General features: G+C 38.5%; 1 protein-coding gene across 5 annotated transcripts in view; it reads left to right on the forward strand.

Annotated features, from left to right (window-relative positions):
* The first annotated feature begins 1,699 nt into the window (after nt 1-1,699).
* The window catches only part of UNC13B (unc-13 homolog B), a 165,889-nt gene continuing 139,892 nt past the window's right edge, over nt 1,700-27,696 (forward strand). For 4 of the 5 annotated variants that reach the window (XM_032164079.2, XM_058445500.1, XM_032164081.2 and 1 more), the window contains exons 1-5: nt 1,700-1,733; nt 4,918-5,017; nt 10,529-10,646; nt 11,766-11,889; nt 17,316-17,389. In XM_032164079.2, coding sequence (XP_032019970.1) covers nt 5,013-5,017; nt 10,529-10,646; nt 11,766-11,889; nt 17,316-17,389 — 321 coding nt within the window. In that variant the 5' untranslated portion in view covers nt 1,700-1,733; nt 4,918-5,012. The remainder of the gene's footprint in view (nt 1,734-4,917; nt 5,018-10,528; nt 10,647-11,765; nt 11,890-17,315; nt 17,390-27,696) is intronic. The other variant, XM_058445503.1, reaches the window with a different exon arrangement.

Raw genomic sequence — 27,696 nt, forward strand, 5'->3', positions numbered from 1 at the left:
ATTAGTCAAAGTTCTCTAAAGGGACAGAACTGATAGGGTGTGTGTGTGTGTGTGTGTGTGTGTGTGTGCGCACATACACATATATGCACACACACACATATCTATATATGAGAGTTTATTAGGAGAATTGACTCATATCATCACAAGGTGAAGTCCCACACTAGGCCATCTGCAAACTGCGGAGCCAGGAAGCCAGTCCGAGTCCCAAAACCTCAAAAGTAGGGAAGCCAACAGTGCAGCCTTCAGTCTGTGGTCAAAGGCCCGAGAGCCCCTGGCAAAGCACAGATGTAAGACCAAGAGTCCAAAAGCTGAAGAACTTGGAGTCTGATGTTCGAGGGCAGGAATCATCCAGCATGGGAGAAAGATGGAGGCCAGAAGACTCGGGTCTGTCTTCCCCTTCCACGTTCCTCTGCCTGCTTTTATCCTAGTTGTGCTGGCAGCTGATTAAATGGTACCCACCCAGGTTGAGGGTGGGTCTGTCTCTCCCAGTCCACTGACTGAAACATTAATCTCCTTTGGCAACACCCTTACAGACACAGCCAGGAACAATACTTTGCATCCTTCACGTGCAATCAAGTGACACTCAATAGAGTGTCACATCACAGAACCATTATTATCACTATATCGTTGACTAGCATAATGGCAAATTTATGCTTATTGACCAATTAGTAATTGCAGAGCTTAATCTTTTTAAGGTAGCTTTAGCCAGGCCATTCAGAGAGATGTGTATGTACTTTCTACACATTTATGAAAAAGAACACCAGTTGGGAAGAGGATTTGAACTGAAATGGGACTACAAAAGGTAGTCTCCAGTGAGAGATAGACTTTGTTTCAATAAAAAGAATAGATTTTAGTAAAATGCCGTCTGAAAATGGAGAGGACGTGTGAAAGGTACAGAATGACCCATCTCTTAGAAGTATTAAGCAGGACTTGGATGTTAGTTAAGGTGAAGCTTTCAGTAGTAATGCAGGATAAGGAGAATGGCAGACGTATACTCTTAAGCATCCTTTCCAGGTTTTGTGTTTTAGGGTTTTCTTTATCTTTTTTTTTCTCCTGTGGCACGTAGCTCTAATCTTCTTTGATAGCTACTTGGTGCTTTCTGAGATTTAGTAGTTTTCCTGCATGTGTGGTCTTTGACCTTTCCCAGGAGTGTGGCACGTGCACTCCAGTGTGGGATTCTTTCCTGTGTAGTTCTCTACTGCCTTTGGAAACAGCGCTTTGTGATTACATTGACAGGAGCTCCTCTTAATATCTGCTTATTTTCAGAAAGAAGTTATTTCTCATTCTTGTTTTAAAGGTTATTATCTAGATCTGGCCTGTTATGCCCTTCTTTTGGTGTGAACAGAATAGAGGGGATTTCTGTGCTGGGTTTTAAATAAGGAACATTTGTAACTTAAACTTTCAGAAGATATCTCACATGAAACTGGCTGCCTGCCACAGGAGTAACGTAGATCTCTTTACCTTGTTGTCAGGAGCCTGGAACAGAGATTTTTACATTGGATATGAGATTAGATTGACTTTTAAGGGCTCGTCTGACTCTTTGCCTTTCAAGTTTTGATCAGAAGTCTTAGCCTTTTTTCTCCAGGTTTAGATTTAACAATCTAAACCTAACTCTAACATTGGTGCATAGTGCCTAATAAATGTTGCTTAAGTAAAATGAACTTGGAAACATTCTTCATGGTATCCTCTTTTTTCTCTTGCAGTTAAAAGGGCCAAATTCCAGGGTTCACCAGGTAAGGCCAGCCTTCCATTATGTCTTTTCCTCTTGTATTTGCTGTTATTTCAAAGCAATTAAAAAAAATTATTAATTCATTGATCAAATTCAGTAATTTAATTCATTACTTCACTAAATTAATTCATGAAATCATTAATCTAGTGAAAAATTAGTTTTCTTACCTCTTGGCTAACCCAATTCTACTTCTCAATAATAACTATATATTTAGAGGTTTTGATATACCTTTTCCGACTTTTTCTCAGAAAAAAGTCTGAAATAGTGTAAAAGGATAAATATTGACAATTAGTGGTAACAATTTTTTTTTTTTTTACTTTAAGTTCTAGGGTACATGTGCACAACATGCAGGTTTGTTACATAGGTATACATGTGCCATGTTGGTTTGCTGCACCCATCAACTCGTCATTTACATTAGGTATTTCTCCTAATGCTATCCCTCCCCCAGTCCCCCACCCCATGACAGGCCCCAGTGTGTAGTGGATAAATATTGAAATATCAGTGTATCATGTCTTGGAGTTCATGAACCTGTTTCAGCTTGAGAGTGTGTGTATATGTATCTATTGGGTCATATATAAAATTTCTTAAAATTTAAAATATTCAAATAGACCATGTGAAACATATCTTATGCAACCTGCTTTCCCCCCCAGCAACACATCATGAAAGTGTGTGTGTGTGTGTTTGTGTGTATGTGTGTGTCTGGTTCGTTCTTTTAAGGTGTTGTACAGAATTTTGTTGCAGATTTGTACCCTGATTAATAGGTCCCTGATTAATACTTGATTAATATTTAGGTTCCCAAGTTTTTGCTATTATAAACAATAAATGTTCTTGTGTACTTCTGATTGCTTGCTTTTGCAAATGTGTCTATGTACTGGATTCAGAAGTAGAATTTCTGGGTTAAAAGTATATATGTATTTTTAAAAATTTGGTAACTCCTGCCAGATTATTCTCCTGCAAGTTTTTACTATATATACTGAGACCAAAAGTTTATGAACATTTATTTTTCCAAATCCTTATCAACATTCGATATGAAACTTTAAAATCTCTGTCCATCTGAAGATTAAAAATGGTATTTCCTTGTTTTAATATGCATTTCCTTAATTTTGATTGTCACATTAGGAAGATTTCATCTGGTACTGCTGGGGAAGAAGGGAGGGGAGCTGGAGGGTTACTGGAAGTATATGAATATGCTTGAGAACCCAAGAAAACCTGAAAAACTGGACCTTGGGTGCAACAGTAATGAAAGCAGTTTCTGAGCAGTTTCTTGTTTTAAAGGTTTTTATCTTTCTCTCTCTGCTGGCTCTTTTTTTCTGGGAATCTGCTCTGTTGTTTCTCTCCCAGCTGGTTTTCTATGCTTACCCATCTTGTACCCATAATAGCTGCCTCAATGGAATTTATACCCCTTCGTTTTAGCTTCAGCACCAACCACCAATTGTCATTATTTGTCCTTTTACCCTATTTAAAATCTTTTGAGAGGGAATCAGGTTTGTTTCAGCTTTTGGCCAGCTCATGGATTGGCTGCTCTTCGGTTATTTACTCTTGGTCTGGTCAGCTATGTGTGATTGGATGTTGGGGTGGAGTACAAAATAATGTGATATAAAACATAGCTCAGTGGCCTACTGCACTACTACTACTGGATATGGATGGAGATTCCCCTTGTATGGGCCTTTTTTTTTTTTTTTTTTTGAGACAGAGTCTCGCTGTTGCCCAGGCTGGAGTGCAGTGGCGCGATCTCGGCTCACTGCAGGCTCCGCCCCCCGGGGTTCACGCCATTCTCCTGCCTCAGCCTCCCGAGTAGCTGGGACTACAGGCGCCTATCCTCATATATCTTTAATATAATTATAAATTTTCCATGTTGATAAGTATAAAACCACACCATTTTAAATGATATTTAAAAGAAAGACTTACCTTCAGCTGAAAGTGTGTGACAGGTCCCATTTTCTCATATCTTCTTTAACATTAGGTAATCATGTTAAGCAATGTTTGCCAATTTGATGAGTCAAAGTGATAGTTTGCTATTTTTTCATTGTATAACATTAGGATTAATTTCTTACATAGAAAAGCAAACCCTCAATTCAGTGCCCCTAATCATGGCTGATGTGGATGTAGTGAGGTGAGTGCCAAATGTGCTGTAGTAAGAATTAGGTGAGACGCCTGAGTTTGAAGTTTCAGGCCACCACCTTTGTTTAGTAATCAGCTTGTTTAGTAGTCAACTCTCAGGTTAGAGCATTTCCTTTTCTCAACTCTGTGATAATATTTCTTTTTTTGGCTGGGCGTGGTGGCTCATGCTTGTAATCCCAGCACTTTTGGAGGCTGAGATGGGTAGTTCACTTGAGGTCAGGCATTTGAGACCAGCCTGGCCAATGTGGTGAAACCCCGTCTCTACTAAAAATACAAAAGTTAGCTGGGCATGGTGGCGCACACCTATAATCCCAGCTACTTGGGTAGCTGAGGCATGAGAATTGCTTGAACCTGGTAGGTGGAGGTTGTAGTGAGCCAAGATCATGTGTCACCCGGTCTGGGTGACACAGCAAGACTCTGTCTCAAAAAAAAAAAAAAAAAAGATTTCTTTTTATGTAACTTGTGCTTTAGGCCAAACTGAATAGATTGAGCTTGAAATCTAATTTCTCTGTGAAGATTTTTCCTCAACTTTTGTCCCTGTTAACAGCTCTGCAGTTCTTTATCACTTTTTCTTTTTTCCTTCTGGTACTTCTCTCTTTCTACATTTTATTAAATTTGTGTACCTTATCTTTCCTAGTAGATCAATTAGATTTGGACTTTCCCCCCCAGACGGCAAGTGGGCTATATAATTAACATAGTAGGTTAGAATTAACATTGTAATAGATTAAATAAATTAGAACAGGAAATATCAATGTATCATATCTTGGCATTCATGAATCTGTTTCAGTTTGAGTGTGTATGTATGCATATCTATTGGGTCATATATAAAATTTCTTAGAATTTAAAAAATAGTATTTTAGATTATGCTCTTGAAGATAGTATGTAGTTTTATAATTTTGGCAACTCTGGTATGTCTTGAATGAGGCTATATTGTACAATATATAGCTTAATTTTTTCCTGCACATGTAATACTTTAATTTCTATATTGCTTAATTCCAAGGGCTTTGTGATATTGGGTAACAATCTGAACACTAAGTATTATGTCTCCATTTTGTATTTTTTCAAAGATAAATTTAACACATATGTGACCCTGAAAGTACAGAATGTGAAGAGCACAACTATAGCAGTTCGTGGTGATCAGCCTTCCTGGGAACAGGATTTCATGTTGTAAGTACTTTGCAGCAGCAGTGTGCCTACATATTTCATAATCTTTTTAAGGGAATTGCATTGGAAGAAACAATTAGAAGATTTTGTGTATTTTTGAGATTTATAAAATGTACTGGCACTGTTAAATACTCTTTTGAAAACTGCGGAGTTTTAAAAATAAGTGAGGTTCATGGTACATGAAGCACAACTGCACTTTTGTTTTCTCATGGATTCGTAATTTGTTCTTAGAGATGAATGATAATGCAGGTAAACTCCCAATTGATTTGTGTTGGTGAAAAACTACATAGGCAGATTTTCTCAGTGGTCAGAATTAGAATAGAGTACAACAGACTTAGCATGACATTAAACATAACTTCATCTTTCTTTGATTCTCAGAAAGCTCTTTGAAGGAATGTGGCCGTGCATGTGAGAGACTGTATCTTCATGTGTACCTCAGTCATCTGTTTTAGAGGCTGAAGATTTCTGTGCTTATAATCCTTTTGCTTTATGGAGTAAAATGTCCTATATTCAATTAATTAAAATGAATAAATATTAGTAGAATTTCTCGTGTATGACAAAGTTTAGTATATTATGATTTTAATTAAACTTTGGCCTTAAAAACTTGATATTTCTTTCTTTTGTCCCCTTTAGTTTCAGGATTTTTTTGTTCCTGTTCTAGAAAAGGGGAGAAAAGTATAGAATATATTGAAGGACTGGGCAAATCATTTAGCTTCATAGAGCACTAGTTTCCTTATCTGTAAAGGTCTTCCTTTCTCAGAAGATTATGCTTGTTTTTTTTTGGGAGTTGGAGGTGGGCATGAAGGGGCTGAATGAGAAAACGTACTGAAATTTGCTGTGAAATTTGAAACTGAACTGAAATCGATTTGCATGTTTTATAGTGCAGCTCAGAGGGACATAGGGATGGTTATTATTTTTAAGGGGAGACATTTCCAATCCTCTGGGCTCTTAATATATTGCTTTTTTTTTTTTTTTTTTTTTTTGAGGCAGGATCTCACTCTGTCACCCATCCTAGAGTGGTGGTATGATCATAGTTTGCTGCAGCCTCTAACTCCTGGGCTTGAGTGATCTTCTTGCCTTAGCCTCCTGAGTAATGGAAACTACAAGCATGTACCACCACACCTTGGCTAATGTTTTTATTTTTTGTAAAGATGGGGTTTCACTACGTTGCCCAGGCTGATCTCAAATTCCCAGGCTAAAGCAATCCTCCAGCCTTGCCCTCCCAAAGCTGTGGGATTACAGGTGTGAGCTACTGCACCCAGCCTATATTGCTTCCTATAGGACCATTATTGTGATAGTTAAAGGCAAAGATTATGAGGTTTTGGGCTAGGACAATAGTAGAAGACATAGAAAAGGATGAATAGAAGGTATTCAGGAAGTAGAACCAAAAGATTTTCTTGGAAGATGGGGTGGGTAGCATGCCATTCAGTAGGATAGGGTTTTTTTTTTTTTTTTTTTGAGACGGAGTCTCGCTCTGTCGCCCAGGCTGGAGTGCAGTGGCCGGGTCCATGCCATTCTCCTGCCTCAGCCTCTCCGAGTAGCTGGGACTACAGGCGCCCGCCACCATGCCCGGCTAATTTTTTGTATTTTTAGTGGAGACGGGGTTTCACCGTGGTCTCGATCTCCTGACCTCGGGATCCGCCCGCCTCGGCCTCCCAAAGTGCTGGGATTACAAGCGTGAGCCACTGCGCCCGGCCAGGATAGGGATTAATATCAGTTATGGACAATCTTATATTTGAGATTCTTATAGGACAGATAGGAAGGATGAGAGGTACAGAAGATAGTTAGAAACCTAAAGCCACACTCAGGGAAGAAGTCTGCTTTGGAGAAATATTTTGGTCAGTTGAAGCCGTAGGTGAAGATGAGAAAGCTTAGGGAGAGAATGTGTATGGTGAGAAAAGGGACTGGGATAGAAGCTGGAGAGTGGCAGCATTTAATGAGGGGACAGAGGGAACTAAAAAGGATTGAACAGAGAGGTAGGAGAGCCAGGAGATAATGGTGTCTTGGAAGCTGAGGGAGAACTGGGCTTCAAAGAGAGGGAGGCCAATGGTGTCATGTTTCTTTCTTACTGGTTGCTTCTCTCTCAAGATTATATAAGCCTCATTTATTCCCTCTCTCAGTGACAGTGATATGAGACTGAGAGCACCTCTTTCATTCTTTACACGTGCAGTGTACAGAGTCAGCTACAAATGGTTTATGAAAGTCTCCTTCCATACCAGTATGTTAGCCATAGTCCTGGCTATGGTTTATAAACCTAGCACTTCCAGTTGGCTATAACCATCATTTCCAGTTATAACTGTTCCCGTCATGTGAGGCACAGTGATCTTCTGCAGTCTCTCATCAGCATAGCTAGCATTATTCTTATGTGTTTATTTTCCAATTTCCCATAGCACTTCCCCTTTCAACCTTGCTGTGATATGTGTGAATTTTCTTCTTGTCTCCCATGTTGAGATACTGTGTGAATTTTGCCCTCTCTTCTTTTACACGTGGGTTTTATTAGCTACTTTCTCACTTTTCTGCTCTTCCTACTCTTTATTCCTCCTATCCTGTCCTATTTTATTTATTTACTTATTTTTTTTGGTTCACTCCTTGCAGAACTTAGTCTACTACCCTGTCCTTTTGTCACCAGAATCTCCAGTGTTGATTTCCTATCTCCCATTCTCCTTTTTCTTTCTCCATGATGTATTATGTGGCAGTATCTAATATTCATTTTGGTATTTCTTATATTATTTGTTTTTAATATTTTCATATCTTGTTTTTAGGACTAGATTGTTCATTTCTTAAGGGTAAGGTGGGCATCTTCACTATTTGTGTGAATTTGTGTAGCCCAGAGTCTGCTATACACGTGTTTATGTATATTGTTGACTGAATTAACAGAAAAGAAACTTCCCTAGGGTCCCGGGTATGAAGCATAAATAGAGCTCTCAGACCTCTCTTAGCTGGACCTGCTGAGCAAATGTAGGTGAGATGAGAAGCTTCTTATAGAATATATACTCATTGTTTGGGCCTTCTCCCCAGAGAGTTCTCTGAAGAACAGATTTTCTTCTTTATCTGTTCAAGTCAAGCTGTTGAAGACCTCTGGCTATTTCTTCTGTCTGTTGGCTTAAGATGCTATTTGGGAGTTGATTTGGGAATATTATGTATGTATCCCCAAGCAATTTTTCTTTTTTTTCTTTATTTTGTGGGACAGGGTCTCACTCTGTTGCCCAGGCTGGAGTGCAGTGGCACCATCTTGGCTCACTGCAGCCTTGATCTCCTGGGCTCAAATGATTTTCCTGCCTCAGCCTCCTGAGTAGCTGGGACTACAGACACACGCCACCATGTCTAGCTAATTAAAAACATTTTTTTTGGAGACACTAGGTTTTGCCATGTTGTCTAGGCTGGTCTCAAACTCCTGGGCTCAAGTGATCTTCCCACCTCAGCCTCCCAACATACTGGGATTACAGGCATGAGCCATTGCACCTGGCCCAAGCAATTTTTCGATTCCATATTCAAATGATGGATAAGTCCAATGGATTTGAGGATGTCACATATATTTTCCAAAACTAATTGGTTAATTAGGCTGAATTAAATTATGTGACAAAAAGCTTAATTTCTCCACTGTGAACGCTATAACTTAGTGGCTAGGCTTATTCATCTACTTTGTGGCTCTGAACAGCTCTCCAGATAGCTTAGAAGTTTTTGGACACAAAAACTGAGTCCTATATTATATTTCTTTTCCAAAACACCAAGTCATACGTCTTGTAAGTGCTCAGGAAATGCTAATTAAATGAATAAATTAACTCAGTACATCTATGCTGTATTATATTTATATAAAAGGGATAAATTTTCTTTGCTTTATTCATTTTCAACACCTGACATGAATTCTGTGGCTGTCATTCTACATCTCAAACTTGTGAATCTGAGAACATTTATTTTATAGCACAACAGGGAACCCAAGCTTTCTCTAAAGTACAAACTTGAAGCTTCTACTTGTGATAAATAGCTGTTGTTTTCCTGAGAATGCCTTTCTGCTTTCTCTGCTGGAATTGGTCTTTTCTCATCTTTCTTGGATTACCCCTCAAGTAACCTTGTGTTTCAATAAGAGCTTTCTGGAGAATGTTTTTAGCATTAACACAAGTACTATTTGCATATTCTAGTTTAAGACTGGGATTATGTTTGAGTTAGTCCTTCCAAGCAGATATTCAAGCATGTATGATACTGCTTTTAAATAGTGCTTATCTGGCTCTTTATGGAATGATTTCTGTTCTAATTTTTTCCCCTGGTTATTATTATAGGAAAATCATTATATTTATCATTATCCCATGGTAATAATTTTGCTTGTAAGTGACAGTGCCTAGCTTAATAATGATTAATGAGTCTCCAGGGACTGAGTGGTGTGAACTAGCACACTCTAGAGCCCCTCACTTGCCTGTGACCACGTGTTCCTATCAAACTTATATGTTTTCAGGGACCCTACTTCTACCTGGACTCCCTTTCATAAATCCCCCCCTCCCCCTGGCTTTTTTGGTGGGGATGGAGTCTGGCTCTGTCACCCAGGCTGGAGTGCAGTGGCGTGATCTTGGCTCTGCCTCCTGGGTTCAAGTGATTCTTGTGCCTCAGCTTCCCAAGTAGCTGGGATTACAGGCATGCGCCACCATGCCCAGCTAATTTTTTTATTTTTAGTAGAGACAGGGTTTTGCCATGTTGGCCAAGCTGGTCTCAAACTCCTGACCTCACATGATCCGTGCACCTCCCAAAGTGCTGGGATTACAGCCTTGAGCCGCCATGCCCAGCCTCATAAATCTTGTAAAGTAGACTTACCGTTCCTAAAAGTTTTCTGTATACAATGTATAGTTTAGGTTGAAGCAGTGTTAGTTAACAATAAAACATATAAAACTGTTGCCTATGGGTGGAAATTGGCAGGCAGGCCTGGCAATAATGTCCTTATTACTTGGCCTCATATTGTGTGAAACTGCATTAGTCTAATCATGATTGTATCTCCAAAGTGGAAAGAATGGATAAACAAAGGCATTTTTCTTTCTTTTTTCCCCCCCATCCCCACTGAGGTTTAATTGGTATATAAAAAACTGTACATAATTAATGTATATAATTTAGACATGTATATGCTTGTGTTACCATCACCATAATCAAGGTAATAAATATATTTATCACCTCTAAAAGTTTACTTGTGTCTCCTTTTTTTGTTGTTGTTTGTGTGTGTTAAGAGCATTTAATATGAAATCTACCCTCTTAAATTTTGAGGTGCACAATACCTTATTGTTAACTGGAGGCACTGTGTGGTACAGCAGCAGGTCTCTGGAACTTATTTAACTGTAACAAAGGCAGTTTTCTATGGATACCTTACATAGGTTTCTTGGAGCCTAAAAATGGTCGTGGCATTCTGGGAAATTTTGATTTTTCCTGAAGACAGGATCCTGGTGAGAAAGCATTCAAAGTTTAGCAAAACAGGAGATGTAGTTGTTTCTTTCATATTGTCTAGCTTTCCTCAAAGGGCTTTCCTCTTTCCCTTAGTGAGATTAGTCGCCTGGACCTGGGTCTAAGTGTGGAGGTATGGAACAAAGGACTGATCTGGGACACCATGGTGGGGACTGTGTGGATTGCGCTGAAGACTATTCGTCAGTCGGATGAGGTCAGTCATTGCATTGTCTGTTTGGAAGTATGGTTCCCAGCCCATACTTCTCCCCATGCTAGCTCCACTTTAGCTAATATTCATCCATGCATCTTGGATTATTCGTCCCCCTTTCTAATTAGAGGGCATGCAACCTGCCAGTTCCTAACTTCACCTGAAGGTTCAGATGATTTTATTTAAGTCTGGCCTACCCTGTGTCCTGTGACTGAACTCACAGGCTCCACAGCACCTCTTCAGCCTTATCAGGTAGATAGCCCCTTCTGAGGTATGTGTGTGTCGGTGTGTGTGTTTACTTAGGGTACTTGTGGTTTCTATGTTCTCCTCTAAGTCACTGCCCTGGGAGGAGTCCCATTAAACTTCCTCAGCCAGCTGGCTGGCTATTCTCTGCTTTGTTTCTTTGAGTTACCAATCTCCATGGAACTAGTTTTCAGTGCCCTTCTTCTGCATGTAAGCCTGACAGAGTTTAAGGAACTACCAGGCTTGGCAATTTGTATTCACATTGTCTCTATATATTATTTCTAGGATTGAACTCTTGCCTCACTTTCCTAGACTAGACCATAACTCAGCATCATTTCCCCACTTTGGATCTGGATAAAATCTGTTATATTCCTATTTGGTGTTAACATGGACCATGAGTTTTCTCTGGGAGTGGGGAAGTTGAAGTTGCCTCTATTTTCTGTATTTCTTTTAGTTCTAGCTAAGTCTCTACTCCCCCAGGCAGATGGGCAGTTCATTTTCATTGCTGCCCCAGTTCAGTCCTATTTAGCCAGCAATGTTAGTAGCTTTTTACTGACTAGAAACAGTGACACAGTCATTAAGAACTGTGCAAGTTATGTATTGATCCACAGATGTACTTAGTTTGAGAGTATGGTACTCCAGACATTCTGTCCTCATTAGACCTGCAGAGCTGAGCACAGTGAAAGCTGCTGTCCCCACCAAAGAGGGAAAACAGAAGCCACATGCCATGGAGGCAGGTGATGACAGCGGTGTGTTTGCCTTATCAGGATGTGAATGGCCCTCAGAAGCTCAAACAAGGAACTTCAGAGAAAAAAACCTGACTCTTGAACTAAGAGGGAGCCAAGAAAGATTAAACTTTAATCTTAGATCTTTGTTTCCTAGGAAGGGCCTGGGGAATGGTCCACATTGGAGGCAGAGACGTTAATGAAAGACGATGAGATCTGTGGAACTAGAAACCCAACTCCTCATAAAATTTTGCTTGATACAAGATTTGAGTTGCCTTTTGGTGAGTAAAATTTTAAAACTATTTAATAATTTTTACCATATTGTTTGGAATTGTTTGCTAGTTGTTTCATTAATGTATATTTTGTCACCTCAACCATCTCCTTTGAGGATATTCTGTCTTCATTCACTCTCTTTTTCATAACACTTCACCCAGGGAATGGTGCAAAGTAGAATATAGAATAGTGCTCATTAAAGAATCTACACTAAAAAGCATTCTCTTCAACTCATTTAATTTTCTGTGACTATTTATTATAATGACATATGAAATATTTGCTTGTTAGATTTATTATTTTGAAAATAAACATTTATTGTCTTGAAGTGACTATATATACCTTCCAATTTGTTAATTTAAGTATTAAATAGCACTGATAAATAGAATAATAATTTAAAATGTAAATTAAATCACAATACATGCTCATGATAAAAATTCAAATAGTAAGGAAATGTACATGGAAAAGTTTATTTTCCCAGTTCCTTTAATCTTGCATTCCCCAGTGTGAAACCACTGTTAACATTCTTGTATTTTGGTTTAGACACATGATATTTATTTTCCAAAAACTTATTTTGGCAAACTTTGGATCGTACTCTATATAATATGTATATACTGATATATAGTATTTTACAAACTACTGAGACATTTATCCTGGACGTCGCTCCATGTTATACTTTAAGATCTATCTTATTCATCTGAACAGATGACTCTACCATAATTTATCCTTTTTTTTTTTTTTTCCTTTTTTTGAGATGGAGTCTTGCTCTGCCCAGGCTTTAGGGCAGCAGCATGATCTTGGCTCACTGCAACCTCTGCCTCCTGGGTTCAAGTAATTCTCATGCCTCAGCCTCTCGAGTCACTGAGATTACAGGCTTGTGCTACCATACCTGGCTAATTTTTTGTATTTTTTAGTAGAGACAGGGTTTCACCCTGTTGGTCAGGCTGGTCTCAAACACCTGACCTCAAATGATCTGCCTACCTCGGCTTCCTAAAGTGCTGGAATTACAAGCCTGAGCCACCACACCTGGCCTACCATAATTTATTTAAGTAATCCTTTATTGATTGACATGTAGGTCTTTTCAGTTTTTTTAATGTTACATACTGCTAACTAACAACTCTGTATATCTTTGTCCATTTTGAGTCTAGAATAAATTTCTTAAAGTAGAATTGCTGGATCAAAGGGTGTGTACATCATTACTTTTTATGGAATCTACTAAGTTCCTTGTCCAAAAGGTTATACCAATTTATAGTCTTATAAATTATATCTGGAGAGTGCCTGTTTCTGCACATCCTTGGCAGTCTTTTGTAGTTCCCAATTGTAAATCTTTGATTATTTTGTATGGTGTCTTATCGGGGGAAGTTCAGCCCCCGATATTTCACGTGGGTCCTTTTGTATTTTCCCTAAGTGTCGGCTGGTCTGAGAAATAAAGAGAAAGAGTACAAAAGAGGGAAATTTTAAAGCTGGGTGTCCGGGGGAGACATCACATGTTGGCAGGTTCTGTGATGCCCCGCAAGCCGCAAAACCAGCAAGTTTTTATTAGTGATTTTCAAAAGGAGAGGGAGTGTACGAATAGGGTGTGGGTCACAGAGATCTCATGCTTCACAAGGTAATAAAATATCACAAGGTAAATGGAGGCAGACCGAGATCACAGGACTGGGGCGAAATTAAAATTGCTAATGAAGTTTTGGGCACACATTGTCATTGATGATATTTTATCAGGAGACAGGGTTTGAGAGCAGACAACCGGTCTGACCAAAATTTATTATGTGGGAATTTCCTTGTCCTAATAAGCCTGGGAGCACTACAGGAGACTGGGGCTTATTTCATCCCTTATCTACAACCATAAAAGACAGACGTCCCTAAAGCAGCCATTTCAGAGGCCTCCCCTTAGGGACGCATTCTCTTTCTCAGGGATGTTCCTTGCTGAGAAAAAGAATTCAGCAATATTTCTCCTATTTGCTTTTGAAAGAAGAGAAATATGGCTCTGTTCTGCCCGGCCCACAGGCAGCCAGACTTTAAGGTTATCTTCCTTGTTCCCTGAACATCGCTGTTATCCTGTTCTTTTTTCAAGGTTCCCAGATTTCATATTGTTTAAACAATTTGTGCAGTTAACGCAATCCTCACAGGGTCCTGAGGCAACATTCAACCTCAGCTTACAAAGATGACGGGATTAAGAGATTAAAGACAGGCATAGGAAATCACGAGTATTGATTGGGGAAGTGATAAGTGTCCATGAAATCTTCACAATTTATGTTCACAGATTGCAGTAAAGACAGGCATAAGAAATTATAAAAGTATTAATTTGGGGAACTAATAAATGTCCATGAAATCTTCACAATTTATGTTCTTCTGCCATGGCTTCAGCCAGTCCCTCCATTCGGGGTCCCTGACTTCCTGCATCTGTATTTTGTTTTAGTTTAGTTGATTTCTATTAGTTTTATTTTAATTTTTTAGTGTTCCTATTATTGATATTTGCATATCCTATTGTTATTGCTGTTGTTTTATGATCTCAGTGTATTTGTATCTTGTATCCTGTGGTGATTTAAGCAAAAATGACATGATTTTCCAGCTAGCTCAGAAAGAACTAAACTCAGAACAACTATTATTTCAGAAAAATAGAAAGGAAGTCTTTCTTGTGGGACTGTAGACCAAGCTGCAAGTGAAGGGAAAATCAATTGGAGGGAGTGGGTCTTGGTTCAAATACCACAGATATTGGCCATTTTCACCAAATTTTAGTAGATATTCTTGAATAAATGTTTTTTCTTTTGCTGTATGCACTTAGGACCATTTCCAGAGACTTTAAGTGGTTGTTTTTTTAATGTTGTATTACTTTTTGACTGATTTCACTCACTAATTACATAGTTACAAATGTTATATAAAATAGACATTATTCTTCTACTTTTAGTGGTTGATTTTATTTAAAAATCAAGGCTGGGCATGGTGGCTCACACCTGTAATCCCAGCATTTCGGGAGGCTGAGGTGGGTGGATCATGAGGTCAGGAGTTCAAGACCAGCCTGACCAACATGGTGAAACCCCATCTCTACTAAAAATACAAAAAATTAGCTGGGCAAGGTGTCGTGCACCTGTAATCTCAGCTACTTAGGAGGCTGAGGCAGGAGAATCACTTGAACCCAGGAGGCATGGAGGTTACAGTGAGCCAAGATTGCACCACTGCCATCCAGCCTGGGCGATAGAGCAAGACTCTGTCTCAAAAAAAAAATCAGTAATAACAAAGTAACATTTATGGTGAATTATTGTGTGTTGGTGGACGTCACTAAGTATTTACATATGTTAGCTCAGTTAATCCTCATTTCAGTCCTTTGAGGCAGGCCCAACTATCATTTCCCACTTTAGAGATAAGCAAACTAAGACAGAGAGTATTTAAGTATTTTGGCCATGGTCTGACTCTAGAGCCTGGGCTTTTAATTTTAACTATTTGTATAACACTTTTAACCACTTCCTGTTGGGTATTTTGATTGAAGTTTGTACTGTTATAAATAGCACTGTGATAAACATGCTTGTATCTCTCTATATTTTTTTCTTCTTAAAACTATTTTTGTGGAGTGAGGCAGGAATAAATTAATAATGGTTTAAAAAGTTATCCAGTGAAAAGTCCCTTCAGAAATCCATTTTCTTCCTATAGGCTACCACGATTAATACTTTCCTGTGTATCTTTCCAGAGTCAGTTTCTGAATATAAGCGCGCACACACACACACACACACACACACACACACACACACACAACGATCTTCTTTTTAAAACGCAAATAGTAGCATATTCTAACACATTCCCTGTGCCTTGCTGTTTTGCACTTAATATATCTTGGTGAATCATCCCACATCAGAGCATACAGACCTGCAGCAGCAGCAGCTCCTCTTCCACCTTGTACCTCCCACTCTCCTTCTTTGTAACAGGTGCATAGTATACCATTTTATGGATGTACCATATGGATGAGAAAGCACTATACAAATTACATTGTAGACTATTTGAAGGTGTGTGTGTGTTTTTAAATAAGACTTTGAAATATTGCTACCAGTTGTTAAAGAGCTAGTTGAAGGGAAGGAGCTGAAGTTTTGGACAGGTGGAACAAAGGAGAAAGGAAAGGGCTATATTTGCTTTGTTCATGTGGCTACTAGAAAGTGTATCTGTTTAAATGTCTCTGAAGTTGATATGATCCATATATTGCCTGAGTGTTTCTCTTTAGTGCTGGTTAGATGGTCATACTTGATGTTTTTAAAAGGTGAGTTTTGTGGAGAAGTTGTTATAGTCAATTTAAAATATTTAGAAATGAGGATATACCATTATACCATTATTTTTTAAGAATTCAAATATTTTCACTTAGAGACTCACTTAACAAATATTTGAGCATCTAATATTTTCCAGGCATAAAACCTATGAATATTTTTTAATAGCTTCTTTTAAAAAATTTTTAATTGCGGTAAGAGACATAACTGAAAATTTAGCATCTTAACCATTTTTAAGTGTGCAGTCCACTAGTGTTAAGTACATTCACATTGTTGTGCAACAGATATCCAGAACTTTTTCACCTTGCAAAACTAAAACTCTGTCGCCATCAAACAACTTCTCATTTCCCCCTCCCCACAGCCACTGGCAACCACCATTCTTTCTTTTCAGTGAATTTGACTACTTTAGTTACCTTAGATAAGTGAAATCATACAGTATTTGTCTTTTTTTGTGATGGACTTATTTCATTTAGTGTAATGTCCTCAAAGTGTATCCATGTTATGGCATGTGGCAGGATTTTCTTCCTTTTAAGGCTGAATAATGCTCCATTGTATGTAAATTTCTCATTTTGTTAATCCTTTCATCCATTAGTGGACACTTGGGTTGCTTAAACTCTTGGCTATTGTGAATAATGCTGCTAGGAACTTGGGTGTGCAAATATCTCTTTGAGATCCTGCTTTCACTTCTTTCATATGTATAATCCAAAGTGGGAGAACTATGTCACATGGTAATTCTACTTTTAATTTTTTGGGGAGAAAACCTTTGAATTTTGAGCATCTCAATATCTCAGCATGTAACTTTTCTTCTAAGCTAATCCTTTGGATGGTTTTGGTCTTGCTGAGGGGAAGGTAGTATGGTTACATTGAAAGAATGTAGTTTTTGGAATCATACAAACCATGGTTTGAATCATGGCTCATCTCTTTATAAACTGTGACCCTGACCAAATTATTTTACCTCTCTGAGCTTCAGCTTCTTCATCTACAAAATAACAATGGGAATAACAGTACATTGTATTGGTTTTTGTGAAGAGTAAAGATAATGTTCATGACAACCAAACCACCAGTTAAAACTGTGCATCACTACCACCCTCTGACTTCAGTCATTAGACAGAGTAAAGTATTATCTGCTGATGGTTTATTACCTGCTGATGTGATTTCTTTTCTTTTTCTTCTTTTTTTTGTGGTAGATATCCCAGAGGAGGAAGCCAGATATTGGACCTACAAATGGGAGCAAATCAATGCCTTGGGAGCTGACAATGAGGTAGGAGCAGCCTTATTTGCAGTATAGAGAGATGGGGGAAAATCTCCAATGCTCTTTATAGGTTGCCCAGGGAGGGGCCCAAGAGCATGTTGTCCTGAGAATGAAATCATTTAAATTGCATTAAAGAAAAAAGGCAGCTAGAAGATTGCCTGAAATGTCACTAGAAGGTTCCATCTCCCATTTATTCTTTTCTTCCCACTCTCGCATACTGTGGTACTAGTCTGGCTATAGACTCTTAGGGAGGGAGCTTGTACCAGGGAATCTGTCCTCTTTTGTTACACCTGTGAGTTAGAGGCATTTCTTTTGCTTCTACTGTCTCTCAGGTTTTTGGATATTATTCTTATTTGTGTCCTGTTTTTGAGGATGTTTAGACTATTGCATTGTTTGGTCTTGCTGGTCCCAACTTATCTCCAGAGATGAGGCTGGTGTGTATAAGAGAACGCATTCAGCTCAACCTGGGGCATCAGGATTGGAGAATGTTTTTGTTATTGCTGATGGAGGGAAAAGATGATAAATTTGTTTATTTTGGACATGTGGGCTACTAAAAAATGGGTCTGATTATAAGATATACTTTGAGTGCCAGAGGATATTTCAGCAGAAATTTTTGATAAACAATTTCATGAGATAATCTGAAGCTGAGGTTTGAATGGGGTAGGGAGCTGTAGGCATAGAGCTTCATTACTATATTAGTAACAATTGAAGTCATAGGAATGGAAAAACTTGCTCAGGTAGAGCATATGGAGACAGTATTAAAGAACAGGAACAAAATCTTGGGAAACCTTAAACAGAATTCTCAGAAACAAAAGAGACGGAGAAAGGGCAACCTTAAAGAGAAAGAATAAGATAACCAGGAAAGATTCATGGAACAAAGAGAAAAAGAGATTCAAGGCAGAAATTCTTGACAGTATCACATGTTAAATCAAGTGAATTATGAAATAGAGCTATTGGATTTGGTGATTGATGACGAGTATACATCCATAGACTAGTACAGAAAGCCGAAATGCAGTGGTTTGATGACTGTATTTGTTTCCTACAGCTGCCATAACAAAGTACCACAAACTAGGTGACTTACAGCAACCAAAATTTGTTTTCACACAGTTCTGGAGACTGAAAGTCTGAAATTAGGCTGTCAGCAGGATCAGTTCAGCTCTGTCTAGAGGCTCTGAAGGGGGAAGCATCCTGTACCCTTCTCCTATCTGTGATGGTTGCTGGCAGTCCTTGCTGTTCCTTAGCTTGTAGATGTATCATTCTAATATCTGCCTCTGTTGTCACGTGCCTCCCTGTGTGTCTGTCTGTGTCTTCACAATGCATTCTCCTGTCTCTGTGTGTCTGTGTCTAAATTTCCATTTTTCTTGTAAGGACACCAGTGATTGAATTAATTTGATATATCTGCAGAGACCTTGTTTCTAAATAAGGTCATATTCACAGATACTTAGGGTTAGAAGTCTAACATGTCTTTTAGGACATAGTTCAACCCACAGTGAGTTAAATGAAAGATGAAGAAATGGCATTTGGGACAAGCAACATCTACTCTTTTCAGGGTTTTCTGTTACCTCCTTTATTCTTGGTAGGCTTTCTGTTATTAAGCTGTATAACTCCTCTCATGTCCACACCAACATCCTAACTTTTCTTCATTGTTGAAAGCTCCAGTCCTCCTTCTCCACTTAGTAACTCTGAGCATTTGTGCTATCTTTGCATGTACTTTACTTTGTGTTTTTGTTCTTCCCAAGCCTGGCTGTGGAGTGGTATTCAGCCTTTCAGACTGCTATCATCTTTGTTTTCCTAGTAAAGAAGCATGTTATACTTTTCATTTTATAGGCTTTACTGTGTGTCATTATGCAGAATCGGAAGAAGGGATTAAAACAATTTAAAAACGAAATATAACTTATACAAAAATTGTGGAATTTTATAAGTTCTAATAATAATGGTTCTTGGTCTGTGGTTCCCAACTGCATATCAGATTTTTGCTTTCTGTTTTTTTTTTTTTTTTTTTATTGTACTTTAAGTTCTAGGGTACATGTGCACAATGTACAGGTTTGTTACATATGTATACATGTGCCATGTTGGTGTGCTGCACCCATTAACTCGTCATTTACATTAGGTATATCTCCTGATGCTATCCTTCCTCTCTCCCCCCACCCCACAACAGGCCCCAGTGTGTGATGTCCCCCTTCCTGTGTCCAAGTGTTCTCATTGTTCAGTTCCCACCTATGAGTGAGAACATGCAATGTTTGGTTTTTTGTCCTTGCTATAGTTTGCTGAGAATGATGGTTTCCAGCTTCATCCATGTCCCTGCAAAGGACATGAACTCATCATTTTTTATGGCTGCATAGTATTCTATGGTGTATATGTGCCACATTTTCTTAATCCAGTCTATCATTGTTGGACATTTGGGTTGGTTCCAGGTCTTTGCTGTTGTGAATAGTGCTGCAATAAACATACGTGTGCATGTGTCTTTATAGCAGCATGATTTATAATCCTTTGGGTATATAACCAGTAATGGGATGGCTGGGTCAAATGGTATTTCTAGTTCTAGATCCCTGAGGAATTGCCACACTGTCGTCCACAATGGTTGAACCAGTTTCCAGTCCTACCAACAGTGTAAAAGTGTTCCTATTTCTCCACATCCTCTCCAGCACCTGTTGTTTCCTGACTTTTTAATGATCACCATTCTAAATGGTGTGAGATGGTATGTCACTGTGGTTTTGATTTGCATTTCTCTGATGGCCAGTGATGATGAGCATTTTTTCATCTGTCTGTTGGTTGCATAAATGTCTTCTTTTGAGAAGTGTCTGTTCATATCCTTCGCCCACTTGTTGATGGGATTGTTTGTTTTTTTCTTGTAAATTTGAGTTCATTGTAGATTCAGGATATTAGCCCTTTGTTAGAGGAGTAGATTGCAAAAATTTTCTCCCATTCTGTAGGCTGCCTGTTCACTCTGATGGTAGTTTCTTTTGCTGTGCAGAAGCTCTTTAGTTTAATTAGATCCCATTTGTCAATTTTGGCTTCTGTTGCCATTGCTTTTGGTGTTTTAGTCATGAAGTCCTTGCCCATGCCTATGTCCTGAGTGGTATTGCCTAGGTTTTCTTCCAGGGTTTTTATGATTTTAGGTCTAACATTTAAGTCTTTAATCCATCCTGAATTAATTTTTGTATAAGGTATAAGGAAGGGATCCAGTTTCAGCTTTCTACATATGGCTAGCCAGTTTTCCCAGCACCGTTTGTTAAATAGGGAATCCGTTTCCCATTTCTTGTTTTTGTCAGGTTTGTCAAAGATCAGATGGTTGTAGATGTGTGGTATTATTTCTGAGGACTCTGTTCTGTTGTATTGGTCTATATCTCTGTTTTGGTACCAGTACCATGCTGTTTTGGTTACTGTAGCCTTGTAGTATAGTTTGAAGTCAGGTAGTGTGATGCCTCCAGCTTTGTTCTTTTGGCTTAGGATTGACTTGGTGATGCGAGCTCTTTTTTGGTTCCATATGAACTTTAAAGTAGTTTTTTCCAATTCTGTGAAGAAAGCCATTGGTAGCTTGGTGGGGATGGCATTGAATCTATAAATTACCTTGGGCAGTATGGCCATTTTCACAATATTCATTCTTCCTATCCATGAGCATGGAATGTTCTTCCATTTGTTTGTATCCTCTTTTATTTCATTGAGCAGTGGTTTGTAGTTCTCCTTGAAGAGGTCCTTCACATCCCTTGTAAGTTGGATTCCTAGGTATTTTATTTTGTTTGAAGCAATTGTGAATGGGAGTTCACTCATGATTTGGCTCTCTGTTTGTCTGTTATTGGTGTGTAGGAATGCTTGTGATTTTTGCACATTGATTTTGTATCCTGAGACTTTGCTGAAGTTGCTTATCAGCTTAAGGAGATTTTGGGCTGAGATGATGGGGTTTTCTAGATATACAATCATATCATCTGCAAACAGGGACAATTTAATTTCCTCTTTTCCTAATTGAATACCCTTTATTTCTTTGTCCTGCCTGATTGCCCTTGCCAGAACTTCCAACACTATGTTGAATAGGAGTGGTGGGAGAGGGCATCCCTGTCTTGTGCCAGTTTTCAAAGGGAATGCTTCCAGTTTTTGCCCATTCAGTGTGATATTGGCTGTGGGTTTGTCATAAATAGCTCTTATTATTTTGAGATATGTCCCATCAATACCTAATTTATTGAGAGTTTTTAGCATGAAGGGCTGTTGAATTTTGTTGAAGGCCTTTTCTGCATCTATTGAGATAATCATGTGGTTTTGTCTTTGGTTCTGTTTATATGCTGGATTACATTTATTGATTTGCATATGTTGAACCAGCCTTGCATCCCAGGGATGAAGCCCACTTGTTCATGGTGGATAAGCTTTTTGATGTGCTGCTGGATTTGGTTTGCCAGTATTTTATTGAGGATTTTTGCATCAATGTTCATCAGGGATATTGGTCTAAAATTCTCTGTTTTTGTTGTGTCTCTGCCAGGCTTTGCTATCAGGATGATGCTGGCCTCATAAAATGAGTTAGGGAGGATTCCCTCTTTTTCTATTGATTGGAATAGTTTCAGAAGGAATGGTACCAGCTCCTCCTTGTACCTCTGGTAGAATTCGGCTGTGAATCTGTCTGGTCCTGGACTTTTTTTGGGTGGTAAGCTATTAATTAGTGCCTCAATTTCAGAGCCTGTTATTGGTCTATTCAGGGATTCAACTTCTTCCTGGTTTAGTCTTGGAAGGGTGTATGTGTCGAGGAATTTATCCATTTCTTCTAGATTTTCTAGTTTATTTGCGTAGAGGTGTTTATATTATTCTCTGATGGTAGTTTGTATTTCTGTGGGATCAGTGGTGATATCCCCTTTATCATTTTTTACTGCATCTATTTGATTCTTCTCTCTTTTCTTCTTTATTAGTCTTGCTAGCGGTCTATCAATTTTGTTGATCTTTTCAAAAAATCAACTCCTGGATTCATTGATTTTTTGAAGGGTTTTTTGTGTCTCTATCTCCTTCAGTTCTGCTCTGATCTTAGTTATTTCTTGCCTTCTGCTAGCTTTTGAATGTGTTTGCTCTTGCTTCTCTAGTTCTTTTAATTGTGATGTTAGGGTATGAATTTTAGATCTTTCCTGCTTTCTCTTGTGGGCATTTAGTGCTATAAATTTTCCTCTACACACTGCTTTAAATGTGCACCAGAGATTCTGGTATGTTGTGTCTTTGTTCTCGTTGGTTTCAAAGAACATCTTTATTTCTGCCTTCATTTCATTATGTACCCAGTAGTTGTTCAGGAGCAAGTTGTTCAGTTTCCATGTAGTTGAGCGGTTTTGAATGAGTGTCTTAATCCTGAGTTCTAGTTTGATTGCACTGTGGTCTAAGAGGCAGTTTGTTATAATTTCTGTTCTTTTACATTTGCTGAGGAGTGCTTTACTTCCAACTATGTGGTCAATTTTGGAGTAAGTGCGATGTGGTGCTGAGAAGAATGTATATTCTGTTGATTTGGGGTGGAGAGTTCTGTAGATTTCTATTAGGTCCACTTGGTGCAGAGCTGAGTTCAATTCCTGGATATCCTTCTTAACTTTCTGTCTCGTTGATCTGTCTAATGTTGACAGTGGGGTGTTAAAGTCTCCCATTATTATTGTGTAGGAGTCTAAGTCTCTTTGTAGGTCTGTAAGGACTTGCTTTATGAATCTGGGTGCTTCTGTATTGGGTGCATATATATTTAGGATAGTTAGCCCTTGTTGTTGAATTGATCCCTTTACCATTATGTAATGGCCTTCTTTGTCTCTTTTGATCTTTGCTGGTTTAAAGTCTGTTTTATCAGAGACTAGGATTGTAACCCTTGCCTTTTTTTGTTTTCCTTTTGCTTGGTAGATCTTCCTCCATCACTTTATTTTGAGCCTATGTGTGTCTCTGCACATGAGATGGGTTTCCTGAATACAGCACACTGATGGTTCTTGACTCTTTATCCAATTTGTCAGTCTGTGTCTTTTAATTGGAGCATTTAGCCCATTTACATTTAAGGTTAATATTGTTATGTGTGAATTTGATCCTGTCATTATGATGTTAGCTTGTTATTTTGCTTGTTAGTTCATGCAGTTTCTTCCTAGCCTCAATGGTCTTTACAGTTTGGCATGTTTTTGCAGTGGCTGGTACTGGTTGTTCCTTTCTATGTTTAGTGCTTCTTTGAGGAGCTCTTGTAGGGCAGGCTTGGTGGTGACAAAATCTCTCAGCATTTGCTTGTCTGTAAAGTATTTTATTTCTCCTTCACTTATGAAGCTTAGTTTCGCTGGATATGAAATTCTGGGTTGCAAATTCTTTTCTTTAAGAATCTTGAATATTGGCCCCCACTCTCTTCTGACTCGTAGAGTTTCTGCTGAGAGATCAGCTGTTAGTTAGTCTGATGGGCTTCCCTTTGTGGGTAACCCGACCTTTCTGTCTGGCTGCCCTTAACATTTTTTCCTTGATGAATCTGACAATTATGTGTCTTGGAGTTGCTCTTCTTGAGGAGTATCTTTGTTGCTTTCTGTTTTCATTCTAGAGTATGGCACTCACTAAGTTTTCATCTTTCATCCTCTCTTCCACTGCACTGTTAATCTTTTTAGCAGTTTTATTGAAATATAATTTGTATATACCATACAGTTCACTCATTTAAAGCTTACAGTTCGGTGGCTTTTAGTATCTTCATAGTTGTACCCTATGGATATCACCACAACTCCAAATCAGATTTTTGCCTTCTGTTTTTGTTCTAGGGTATGGCATTCACTAAGTTTTTATCTTTCATCTTTCTTCCACTGTGCTGTTTATCTTTTTAGCAGCTTTGTTGAAATATAATTTATATATACTGTACAGTTCACTCATTTAAAGCTTACAATTTAGTGGCTTTTACTAGCTTCGTAGTTGTGCCCATGGATATCACCACAATTTTGAATATTTTCATTGCCCCATAAAGCAACCCTCTGCCCTTAGCCATCAGTCTCCATTCTTCCCTATCCTCCTCAGCCCTATACAACCACTAATCAACCTTCTGTCTCTATGGACCTATTCTGCACATTTCGTATAAATGAAATTATATAACATATGGTCCTTTGTTTTCTTTCACTTAGCATAATGTCTTCAAGGTTTCATTCATGTTTTAGCATGTAAATAAATTCCTTTTTATTGCCAAATAACATTCCTTTGTATGGATGTAGTACATTTTAAGTTCATTCATTAGTTGATGGACAGTTGAGTTGTTTCTCTACTTGTTAGCTGTTAATGGATAATGCTGCTTTGAACATTTATATACAGAATTTTGTGTGGACATATGTTTTCACTTCTCTTGGGTATAACCTGGGAGTGGAACTGCTAGATCACATGGTAACTCTGCATTTAATTGATAGGCTGCCAGACTATTTTCCAAAGTGGCTGTGACATTTTATACTCCTACCAGCAGTGTATAAGGGTTTCAATTTCTTCATATTCTTGTCAACACTTGTTACTATCTTTTTTATTATATCCATTCTTCCATTCTTATCACGTATGAAGTGGTCTCTCATTTTGGTTGCTGTTCCATTTAAAATCTTTTTTATTATGGAAATTTTGAAACATGAAAAAATATAGAATTACTCTTCCCTTTTTTGCTGGAGTATTTTAAAACCAATCCAGCCGGGTGTGGTGGCTCATGCCAGTAATCCCAGCACTTTGGGAGGCCAAGGTGAGCAGATCACTTGAGGTCAGGATTTCAAGACCAGCGTGGCCAACATGGTGAAAACCTGTCTCTACTAAAAATACAAAAATTAGCTGGGCGTGGTGGTGGGAACCTGTATTCCTACCTACTTGGGAGGCTGAGGCAGGAGAATCCCTTGAACCTGGGAGGCAGAGGCTACAGTGAGCTGAGATCACATCACTGCACTGCAGGCTGAGTGATAGAGCGAGATTCCGTATCAAAAACAAAAAACAATCCTAGGTATTATCTTGTCTCATCCATAAATATATCAATATAGATCTCTAACAGATAATGCTTTAAAAAAAAAAAAAACCACAATGCCATTATCACACTGAACTTAATAATTTCTTAGTGTCATGCAATACCTAGTCTTTTCAATTTTCTTTATTATCTAGAAGATGTTTTTTCATAGTGGATTTTTTCATTTCAAGAGCCAGATAAAATGTGCCCATTTGGCTATAATGTCTCTTAAATCATTTTACTTTATTTTATTTTTGTATTTTTTGTAGAGATGATGTTTCACCATTTGCCCAGGCTGGTCGCAAACTTCTCGGCTCAAGCGATCTGACCGCCTTGGCCTCCCAAAGTGCTGAGTTTGCAAGCATGAGACACCAAGCTCAGCTCCTTAAATCATTTTAGTTGTAAAATCATTCACTTACCCTCCTCTGTTTTGTAGACTTCTGCACATTCTGGGTTTTGCTGATTGTGTCCCCAGGTTTTATTTACCGTGTTCTTTTATCTCTCTTATTTCCTTTAAACTGAAAAGCGCATCTATTTGTTGGAAGATTAGGTTGTAGTTCATTTTTGTGATAGACGTGATGTTAAAATTCAACAGTGGATTCAAGTATCGTCAGCCCATTTCATTCATTATGATGTTTTCCCATCAGCCTTTCATCTAATGGTTTTAGCTGCAAATAATGATGACTATTTTATTAGAGTCTGAAAAATGATGATTTTCTTTCTTTCTTTTATTTATTTATTTTTTGGGGGACAGCCTTACTTTGTCGCCCAGGCTGGAGTGCAGTGGGGCTGCAGTCTCCGCCTCCCGAGTTCCTCAGCCTCCTGAGTAGCTGAGATTACAGGCGTACACTACCATGTCTGGCTAATTTTTGTATTTTTTTTGTAGTGACAGGGTTTCACCTTGTTGCCCAGGCTGCTCTCAAACTCCTGGCCTCAAGTGATCTGCCCACCTCGGCCTCCCAAAGTGCTGGGATTTCAGGCGGAAGCCACTGTGGCTGGTCTGATAGTCTAATTATATTATCCCTTCAGCATTTATTAGCTATGATTTGTCTGTAAAAAATATTTTCTCAATCCCAGCACTTTGGGAGGCTGAGATGGGCAGATCACAAGGTCAGGAGATCAAGACCATCCTGGCTAACACAGTGAAACCCTGTCTCTACTGAAAATACCAAAAATTAGCGGGCGTGGTGGCGGGCACCTGTAGTCCCAGCTACTCGGGAGGCTGAGGCAGGAGATTGGCGTGAACCCGGGAGGTGGAGCTTGCAGTGAGCCGATACTGTGCCACTGCACTCCAGCCTGGGTGACAGAGCGAGACTCTGTCCCAAAAAAAAAAAAAAAAAATTTTTTTTCTCTTACCAGCTATTCGGTTCACAGAAATATAGTCTGTATAAGAAAAACATTCTCCTTATCTATTTTTAGAATAATGAACTGTTGCCTCAGCAGCTTCTCAAGATGACCAGTAAGTTGTTTTCTTTTTTAAATAGAATGTTACTATGTATTTATAAATTTGGGTATATTTGGTAATGTATTTCAACCCATTGCAATCATTCTTTTTTGGAGACAGGGTCTTGCTCTGTTGTGCAGGCTGGAGTGCAGTGGCACAATCACAGCTCACTACATCCTGAAATATCTAGGTTCAAGTGATCCTCCCAGTTCAGCTTCCCAAGTAGCGGAGACTACAGGCACACATCACCACACCTAGCTAGTTTTTAAATTTTTTGTGGAGGTGAGGTCTTGCTATGTTGCCCAGGCTGGACATTCTTTTTGATACTAAAATGATCTCATCTTTGGTTAATGGGAGTTTCTTCAAGTTGGCTTCTGTCTCTTCTCTTTTTCTATTTTTATCATGAAAAAAATTTCAGTATACATACAAATACAGGAATAATGAAAGGAAACCTATGTTTATACCTGTCCCTAAGATTCAATAATTATTAAGATTTCATCATACTTGCTGCAAAATCATTTTAAAAATACAATATAGAGTCTAACTTTTTTATTCTACAGTGTGTAACGTTTCCCATATGCCTTGTGGGCCTAGAAGCACTAATCAAGACTGACTCGGGCACCTACCACTTTACAGAGCTGGATTGTACCACACTGTATTACTTTTCCTCCTCATGGGCAATTAGGTTTTCACTATTATAAATGCATGCTGCAGTGAACATTTCTGAACCTGTTTCTCTATGCTTTTATCTGAGAGAGTCTCTGGGTGTATACCTGGAAGGATAGTTGCTTCGTTGTAGGATATGCTCTGTTCAACCTTATATTACTAAATTGCTTTCTAAAGTGATTGTAACAATTTACATTTACCCTTTTCCTGTTTCACTGTTTCCTTACTGATACTTGATGTTATCAGATTTTAAATTTTTGTTAATCTAACAAGTATAGAAATTGTTTT

This window comes from Hylobates moloch, unplaced genomic scaffold, assembly GCF_009828535.3.
Source record: "Hylobates moloch isolate HMO894 unplaced genomic scaffold, HMol_V3 SCAFFOLD_10, whole genome shotgun sequence".
NCBI classification, from domain to species: Eukaryota; Metazoa; Chordata; class Mammalia; order Primates; family Hylobatidae; genus Hylobates; species Hylobates moloch.